The sequence below is a fragment of the Myotis brandtii genome, unplaced genomic scaffold (assembly GCF_000412655.1).
Source record: "Myotis brandtii unplaced genomic scaffold, ASM41265v1 scaffold728, whole genome shotgun sequence".
Taxonomy (NCBI): domain Eukaryota; kingdom Metazoa; phylum Chordata; class Mammalia; order Chiroptera; family Vespertilionidae; genus Myotis; species Myotis brandtii.
The window spans coordinates 82998-92482 of NW_005370875.1; the positions used below are offsets into that span (position 1 = coordinate 82998).

General features: G+C 44.8%; 1 protein-coding gene across 1 annotated transcript in view; it reads left to right on the forward strand.

Moving 5' to 3' along the window:
• The first annotated feature begins 9192 nt into the window (after positions 1-9192).
• Positions 9193-9485, forward strand: part of MED11 (mediator complex subunit 11) — a 2433-nt gene continuing 2140 nt past the window's right edge. Inside the window, exon 1 of the mRNA XM_005882551.2 lies at positions 9193-9381. Coding sequence (XP_005882613.1) covers positions 9297-9381 — 85 coding nt within the window. The 5' untranslated portion in view covers positions 9193-9296. The remainder of the gene's footprint in view (positions 9382-9485) is intronic.

A 9485-nucleotide genomic window follows, 5' to 3' on the forward strand; every position in this document is an offset into this window, starting at 1 on the left:
CTGTTGAACATGGGCATTAATGTTTGGACTACAGCTGTGCTACCCCAACCCCCCAGTGGGTGGCAAGCTGTGCTCATACCTAAAATTTTTGGAGGGGGATGCTGAAAAGAGGAGTGATAGTAGGAAAAGGGGGGAGAAAGAACTGCACACTCATTCCCTCTTGTCACTATCTGCCTCCCATTCCTTCAAGCTGAGACCCTTGGCAGGGGCAAGGCCACTTCTTTGTTTCTGAGCATAAAGAATAAACCTTTTAATAGGCATGCGGGTGTGTGTTTTCTATGTAGCGTTGGAGGAATGTGCCATCCATGAGTCTCGTGGGTGAGGACCTAACCCAGGGATGGGCAAACTTTTTGACTCGAGGGCCACAATGGGTTCTTAAACTGGACCGGAGGGCCGGAACAAAAGCATGGATGGAGTGTTTGTGTGAACTAATATAAATTCAAAGTAAACATCATTACATAAAAGGGTACGGTCTTTTTTTTTTTTTTAGTTTTATTCATTTCAAACGGGCCGGATCCGGCCCGCGGGCCGTAGTTTGCCCACGGCTGACCTAACCTCTCCCCTGTACCCACATGGCACCTGGCCCACAGGCTGTCAAGTACTGTTTATTGAGTGACTGGGCTGTACCTGTGTTCCAAGGTAAACATCGAAACCTAATTTGGGCAGTCCAAATTCAAGGGCACCATTTGGAAAAAGCCACAAAGTTTAGACGCTTCCTTGTTGCGGCCCCCACACGTGACCGCAGGGCGACCTGTTCTGACCTAGTGCATCCGTTGCCACTGCTCCTTCGGTTACTCCAGCAGTCACTTCCTGGGGCTCAGCGGCAGCCTCGCCAGACAGAAGTCACACTCTCCGTGGAGCCTGGGACTTACATTCGGACATGGAAGCCAAGGCTTTAGGCAGCCAGAGTCATGCTGCCGTGGGCAAGTCCAAGCAGCAACATCCAACTCTGATGTTCATCAGAGACTCCCTGAGGCTTGGCCAAAACCGGAGGCTGAGCTGGAGAGAGTAACACCCCACTGACATTCCTTCCCTCCACCACCCACTCCCGCTCCTGTAGCACAGACTTTCTCTCCTTTTCCTCTTTAAGGCTCATTCATCCCATGAATAGTCTCGATTTTAAGTCCCTATTATGTGCCAGGCATAGCACAGGGACATAGGAGTGACCTAACCAAACATTCAATCACTCCCTAATTATTTAATTACAATATCTGTGCTCCAAGGGAGTACAGGCGCTGTAAGAACACGTGACAGGGAGCTCTGACCTAGACTGGGGCTTGGGGAAGAGTTTCCTGGAGGAAGTGACCTTTGAGCAGAGAACTGAAACATCAGAGGGAGGTCCACATTCCAGGCAATGACAACACCACGTGTGAAGGCAAAACGGAACAGCTTATTCAGGGACTGGAAGGCCAGAGGGACTACGACAAAGAGCCACGAGCAAAGTAGCTCCAGATGCGGCTGGTAAGGCAGATAGGACAGCCCATACAAGCCGATTACAGCTCATAACACCTAATTAAGTCATTATTTACCCACAGGCTTTAAGCCAGCGGTTCTCAACCTGTGGGTCACGACCCCTTTGGCAGTCGAACGACCCTTTCACAGGGGTCGCCTAAGACCATCCTGCATATCAGATATTTACATTACGATACATAACAGTAGCAACATTACAGTTATGAAGTAGCAACGAAAATAATTTTATGGTTGGGTCACAACATGAGGAACTGTATTTAAAGGGCCAGAAGGTTGAGAACCACTGCTTTAAGCGCTGCCAAAATGCCAATGACCTTGCCTACCTCTCCACAGTAGCACCTCCTGCACCCCCTGGTCTTTGTCACATCCCTGACTCCCATGAACCTGCTCCTTGACCTCTGAGCTCTTGGCCCATGGATCTCAAACTTCGGGTGAATCAGAATCCTCTGGAATGCAAAAGGAAAACTGAGTCCCAGGCTCTCCCTGCCCAGATTCCAATTCAGTAGTCCCAGGAAGAATCCATGAAATCGGGATTTTGAATGAGCACACATTGTGAGAAACAATGCCTTTTTTCTTTTAGCTTTGTATGTTTTTAAGAAGATAAAAACATGTGGATGGTTTTTTTTAAAATTTCAAACAGTAAACGGTGAAAGGAAGGCATCCTCCTGCCTCTGATTCCAGTCTCCCATTTCTCATTCCCAGAGGTAACCACTATCCCAGTTCTTTGATTACTCTTCCAAAGATATTATTCAAACTCAGTCATACATACATGACTATACATTTCCTCCTTGTTTTAAATACAGATAGTAGCATACTATGAAGACTCTTCTACACCTTTTTTCCTTTAGTAATGTAGCTAGGAGAGCATTCCCTTAACAATACACAGAGATCTACCTCATTCTTTTATTTATTTTTAATTTTTTAAAATATATTTTATTGATTTTTTACAGAGAGGAAGGGAGAACCCAAGGACCCTTCGTCCACAGGCCGACGCTCTATCCACTGAGCCAAACCATATAGGGCCTACCTCATTCTTTTAAAGAGCTACATAGCTTCCTATTGCCTAGATGTCGTTTATTTTTACCAGTTTCCTATCAATAGACATGAAGGAGGTCCACTCTTGCTAATTCAAACAATATTACAGCAATTGTCCTTGAAGATATGTCCTTCTGCCCATGTCAAGTATATCTGTAGAGCAAATTCATAAAGCAGAGTTGATGGGTTAAAGACGGTGAGCATCTTTTTTATCACTGCCGATCAAACAGGTGACATGTGACATCTCCCTAGTTTCAATTTACATTTTTTTGTTTAGGAGTGAGGATGAACCGGATTTACTGGTTACTGGGTTGATGTCAACCCGTGGTCATTGGCGCCAATTCAATGCCAACAGGAACCCCCAATCTGGGGTGCGGTGAAAAGGGAAATTTTATTCAGTGCAAAACAGTTCAATTGTGATACAGCTGGGCTGTGAAAACAGCATGACGGTGAAGTGGCCCTGGGGCCTCACTGATCTGCTTTGTGCTGGTCTGCTCCGAGGAGACATCTTCAGTCTTTCAGCTCCAGCCAGGGAAACACAGTCTTCAGTGGAAAGTGTACTCTCAGTGCAGCCAGAGGGGACCTAACTTATATAGAGGGACATCCTGCCATGGTCCCTGATTGGTCTATTCTCATGCAAATGAGGGCTCCAATTTCTCACAATTTGATTGGTCCAAAAACCAGTCTTTTTATTGGGCAGAATGGAGCTTCTCTGATTGGTTGGTGAAGCTGGGGGGAGGGGGGGTATAGCTGTGCAGCTCCAATTGGATGGGAAAAGCCTCAGTTCTATTGGTTGAAATAGGATTCCAGGAACTCCTTTATAAGGGCTGGCTCAGGTGGCAGAAACACAGTGCAGGATTGTTTTTGTTTTAATTTGAGCCGTTAGCCACCAGGAGCCCATCTTAGTAGGTATTTTCTTTCTCATGATCCACAATGTTACCTTCTTAATGTACTCTAAGAGCTCTTTTTTAAAAATATATATATTTTTATTGATTTCAAAGAGGAAGGGAGAGAGAGAGAGAGAGAGAGAGAGAGAGAGAGAGAGAGAAACATTAATGATGAGAATCATTGATCAGCTGCCTTTGCATACCCACATGGAATTGAGCCTGCAATCCAACCCAGGCATGTGCCCTGACTGGAATTAAACCGTGACCTCCTGGTTCATAGGTCGATGCTGAACCACTGAGCCATGCTGGCCAGGCCCCTAAGAGTTCTTTATGTAGTAAGGAAATTAGCCTTTTGTCATAAATTTTGCAAATATTTTTCACATATTTTTCACACTTTATCTTTTTAAAGTTTCTAGTTCTTTTTTTTTCTTTTTACTGAAGTCAAATTCATATAACATAAAGTTAATCATTTTAAAGTGTACAATTCAGTGGCATTTAGTATATTCACAATGTTGTGTGACCATCACTTCTAGTTTCAAAGTATTTTATTTCTGGTATTTTTAATGATTCATAAGTTTTTAATTTAAATGTAGCATATTATCATCATGCTTTTTTAATGGCTTCCTTTTTTTTTTTGTCACAAGCTCTTGACCCTTTGTTTCCTCACAATTTGATACTTCCTTTTCTTTCCAGACTAAGTTCAAGATTATCATATCCACCACTATCTCATCAGCACCCTCAACTCTTGCTCCTTTCACAATACACGCTCTCAAACCCCACCCTTGGCTCTGTTGACCACCACCCTGCCCTTCTCCACTCCCACACTGGGCTGCTGAGCACTGCCAGAGAAAACTCACACAACCATATTTATTCGTTCATTAAGCAAATATTTTTTTAACATGTCCTAGGTGCACCCACACTGTGCTGGATACAAATTTGGGGCCAGGACAAACTTACAGTCTCCAGCCCCCGCTGGGCCCTCAATATCTGACAACCCTTTGTCTCACTCCATGTCCTTGGTCACCTTCTCCTGTTCCCATCTTACTAATCTTCCAAACCTTCCACATGTTCACAGTGACTTCCCCTTCTGTTTTTCACAGACATTAAACGATGAGGGATGAATGATTTCAACTTCCTACCTCCTACCAACAAACACTGACATCTAAACCAATTCTCCTAGACAACCAAGGTTAAGATGCCTTCTCCAGTACAAAGCTAATCCCTCCACCTGTGCTCACACTGCTCCCTTCCCATTCCCCTCTCTTCGACCCCTGCCTCTCCCTATGGTTCTTCCTCCATGGTAAATAAACCCATGCAAGGTTCTTCTACTAAAGAAAGGGAGGGAGGGATGAGGAAAGGTGGGAGAAAGAAACGAAACCAAAGGAAAAACACTCCTCCACGCTTAATTCTCTTTCACAGTAAAATCTATCTCTATTTCCTCTCTTTTCATTTTTATTGTTTTTATTTTCAAAGTTATATATGCACATAGTTTGAGGCTTCAGGTAGGGCTACAAGGTCTATTACAATAAAGAGTCGACCCTTCCCCCCTCCAATTTCCTTCTCAGAGGCAACTACTTTCACCCCCTGTAGATGTTTCTTTTAGTATTTCCCTCCATATCTCTAAACAACACGTTCACTAATTTTTGTTTTTAAGCACCATCTACTGGCTTCCCTCCATGTAAAGTGAAAACTGAGCTCCTTTCTTCCCTCTGCCCCACCATGGATCACTTTCCATCCTGCCCCTGCATGCTATACTCCCAAGAGAATTATATCAGTTAGGGTTAGATCAATATTCATTATTAGCTTATGTAATGCCATTCATAGCTGTCATGTGATATCGATATAATGCCTTTCTCTTCTTCCATAACTTTATTTTCCCTGAATCTCATTTAAAAATTTGATTATTCTCTGAATTTATCACTAATTCTGCCCTATACTCATCCAAAAGTTCATATAGCCTCTCAATTCATTCAAAACAAAACAGATGTTCACCTCTCATCTCCTTGAAAAAATTCTCTAGGAGCCTTCCAATCTGGGTCTAACTCTAATAACCTCCTGAGAAAGGGTACGTGGGAGAAAAATTTGAAACCCTTTATCAAAGTGTCTTTATTTTGTCTTCATTATTGATAGTTTGGCTGTTGTGAGAGTCTAGATATCACTTAAAATCTATTCTTACACGGTACTAGAACAATAGCTGGCCACCTAGGTAAAAACTGGATTTCCCTAATCCCAGAGTTGGTTGAGACTATATGACTAAGTTTTTTTCAATGGAATGTGAGTAGAAATTATATGGGCCACTTCCTAGCCAGACCTGAGATTGGTATAACTCTACATTTTTTCTTTCCCCTCCCTGCCAGCTTCTACCCAGGGATGCCCTAAAGTGTTTCTCAGATTTTACTATGCAAACTGATCACCCGGGGATCTTCAAACACAGATGCTGGTTCAGTAGGTCTGTGGCAGTGGGGCCTGAGATACTGCATTTCTAACAAGCTTCTAGGTAATGCTAATGCTGCTGGCCTACAGACCACACTTTTCAGTATAAGACCCTAAAGGATGAGCCCCGTGCACATGGTCTCTGTATGATTTGTGGAGCACAGTGAACTACCCACTTTTTTTTTTTTTTGGAAGAAAAAAATAAGTTATATTTTGTTGAGTCATTGCATTTTAGCCTTCACCCTACAGAGCTGGAGAACAGAATTCCAGATTGGAAATCACTCCCCGCCCCATCCCCACCGAAAATGTTGAAGGCATGATCCACTGTCTTCTAGTCTGGAGTGTTACTATTAAGAGCCTCAGTGCCATTCTAATTGCTGATCCTTCACATGCTGTCTGTTTTCTCTCTGGAAGCTTTGGCATCTGATATTTCATGATGTGGCTTGATGATGAGCAATGGATGGGCCCTTTTCATCTGGAAGCACAAGTCCTTCCTTTATTTTTTTTATTGATTTTTAGAGAGAAGAAGGGAGAGGGAACGAGCGATAGAAACATTGATGAAAGAGAAACATCACTGATTGGCTGCCTCCTTCACGCACCCTACCAGGGATCTAGCCCACAACCTGGGCATGCACCCAGACCAGGAATCCAACCAGCAACCTCTTGGTTCATGCAGTCGACACTCAACCACTGAGCCACACAGGCTGGGCAGCCCTTCCTTTCTTACTCTTCATTTTCTCTGATCTTTAAGCCCCCAGTCTGATTCTCTAATCCACTCCCCCCACCTTCCCCCCCCGCCCCATATGCCATCTCCTTTCTTTTGCTTTACTTGCTGGGAGAATTCCTCAATTTCTCTTTAAACCCTTTTGCTAGATTTTTCATTCCTTCCCTCTGGGTTTTACTTTTCAAGTGTGTTTTCTTAGATGCAATCCTTTATTATAGTATCTCTTATGTAAAAGTATCAATAGTTTTCTTTTTCCTTAAGTTTTACTTTGTCTATGGACAAAGTTGGGACCTGCCAACTATGGGTTTCACCATGGGGTGATCTGGCTAACTGCTTTGTTGGGGGACCCCTGGTGTTAATACTCTGAAGTGTTTTCTCTCACTAGTCAGATTCCCCAGATAAGAGCTTTCCAGTCTCTGATCTGGATGGCAGAGTTCAAGAAACCACCACTCAGTAAATAAACTTTCACTTCTCTATTTTCAATACAACTGTTCCCAAATATCCTTCATGCTGAAGACCCTCTGTTTTCCATCTCCAACAAAGAAGTCTCCAGTAATACTATGGGTTGGAGGTGAGTAGTTGCCCAGATATACGGAGTAAAGGAGGAGATGGGAGGAGTCTAAATACTTCAAAGAATCCTCCTAATGTTGGTACCACCTACACACCCCAGTTGTACATGATGCCAGTAATTCAAGGATATATCAAGTTGCTTCCAAACTTTCTTCACTGCTGGTTTAGTTACTACTTCACTGCTAAATCATTTGCCACTGCCCAACCGGTGTGGCTCAGTGGTTGAGGATGGACCAGTGAACCAATTTTTATTCCTGGTTTGATTCCTCATCAGGGCACATGCTTGGCTTTTGGGCTCCATCCCCACTAGAGGGCGTGCAGGAGGCAGCTGATCAGTGATTCTCTCTCATTGATGTTTCTATCTCTCCCTCTCCCTTTCTCTCTCTGAAATCAATTAAAAAAAATTTTAACAAAATTTTTTAAACATCAGTTGCCATTTATCCTTCTGTTTTTCAGTTTCTATCTAAAACTTTGCTATTAACTCCTCTTTCTTTTTGACCTCTTTATGAAATTCCCTATTGTTATTATTATTAATCCTCACTGGAGGATTGATTTCTAGATAGAGTGGAAGGGAGAGAGGAGGGGGGAAGAGAGTCCCCTATTATTATTTTGATATTTTTCCATTGCTTTTTTTAAAAATATATTTTATTGATTTTTTTACAGAGAGGAAGGGAGAGGGATAGAGTTAGAAACATCGATGAGAGAGAAACATCAATCAGCTGCCTCCTGCACACCCCCTACTGGGGATGTGCCCACAACCAAGGTACGTGCCTTTGACTGGAATCGAACCTGGGACCCTTCAGTCCCCAGGCTGACACTCTATCCACTGAGCCAAACCGGTTAGGGCTCCATTGCTTTTTAGAGAGAGTGGAAGGGAGGGAGAGAAACAGAGAGAGAGAAACATCCATGTGAAAGAGACACGTCCATTGGTTGCCAACCAGGGCCAGGGATCTAGCCAGCAACGGAGGTAGTGCCCTTGATCGAATCTAACCCAGGACCTTTCTTACTCTGGGCCAACGCTCTATCCACTGAGCCAAACCAGCTAGGGCTAGATTCCCTCGTTTAACTGAAAGTCTCCATTCACAGGGTTAGTTTGCTAACCCTGTGCAAACTGGTTTCACTCTCAATCTTTCATAATCTGTCAACATTGATCTTTCCAAATGGGCAAATCTGTCATAACACACCTCTTTAAAATCCTTCAAAGGTCCCAAATGTCTTCAGAACACAGTCCAAATTACTTAGCTTGCAAACCTTTTCCAGATCTGTCTCCTCCAGTCTCCCCAGCCACACCTAACCACCACCACATTCCATTCACGCCAGTCAAACTGAATCCCTTGCTGTCCCTTCAAATGCGCTGGACCCCTTCACGCACCAGGCGCTTGCCTGTGCCAGTTCCTTTTTCCTCTTTAAACAGGTAGATACCTGGTTAACTCTTTAGATTCCGTTCAAGCAGCACTTCCGCCCGGAGGCCTTTCTCTGTGCTCCTGGTGGTGCACCCGGGGCATAACTCCAACAAAACGCCTATGCCATATCGCGGGAGAGTCCATCTCATTCATCTTTGTAAACCTGAGCCCACCACATGATGGAAAAACAGAAAGGGAAAGGTGAAAAGGCTGAAATAAGCCAGCTTCTGAGAACAGACTGAAAGTCGGTGTTTCAGCTGGGCTCCCGTCCAGGAGGAAGCGCTAGGGCGAATAATGTAACCCTCACCAAGTCAAGCTTTCCCCAGGCCCCAACAGATGGCGGAGCCAGGTGGGCACACAGAGAGAGGTTCCACGGCTGTGTAATCTGGAAGAATATCCCAGAACCCCCACCATCATCCCCTAGCGCCAGCAGACGCTCAATTAATTCTTACAGAAGAAATTAACTATAGGCCACAAGATCATGGAGCGAAGGTTTGACTGGTCAGACCGCCCCTGGTTACAGAACGTCCAAGCTACAGTATCCGGCACTGGTAGTCCCGCTGCGGTGGCGCAGGTCTGGGCATGCGCAGAACTCCGGAGCGTTGTAGTTCACCAGGTGAGCAGAGAAAGGCGGGGCTTCGCTGAGCATCCTGGGAATTGTAGTGTCGGCTAGAGATCGCTCTCGGCGCCGGCGGAAACCGACGTGCCCTTCCGGGCTCAAACGCCGCGCTTCGCAAAAGGGGAAAATCCGGTGGGTTCCCCGAGCGACAGACAATGGCTACCTACAGCCTGGCAAACGAGCGACTACGCGCCTTGGAAGACATCGAACGGGAAATCGGCGCCATCCTTCAGAATGCAGGTTCGGGAAACGACGACCGGAAGGCCGAGAGCGAGCCCGAGCCCCGTGCACATGCGCCAACCCGAGATTAGGAGCGGGGGATGGGGAAGGATCCTAGGACCTAC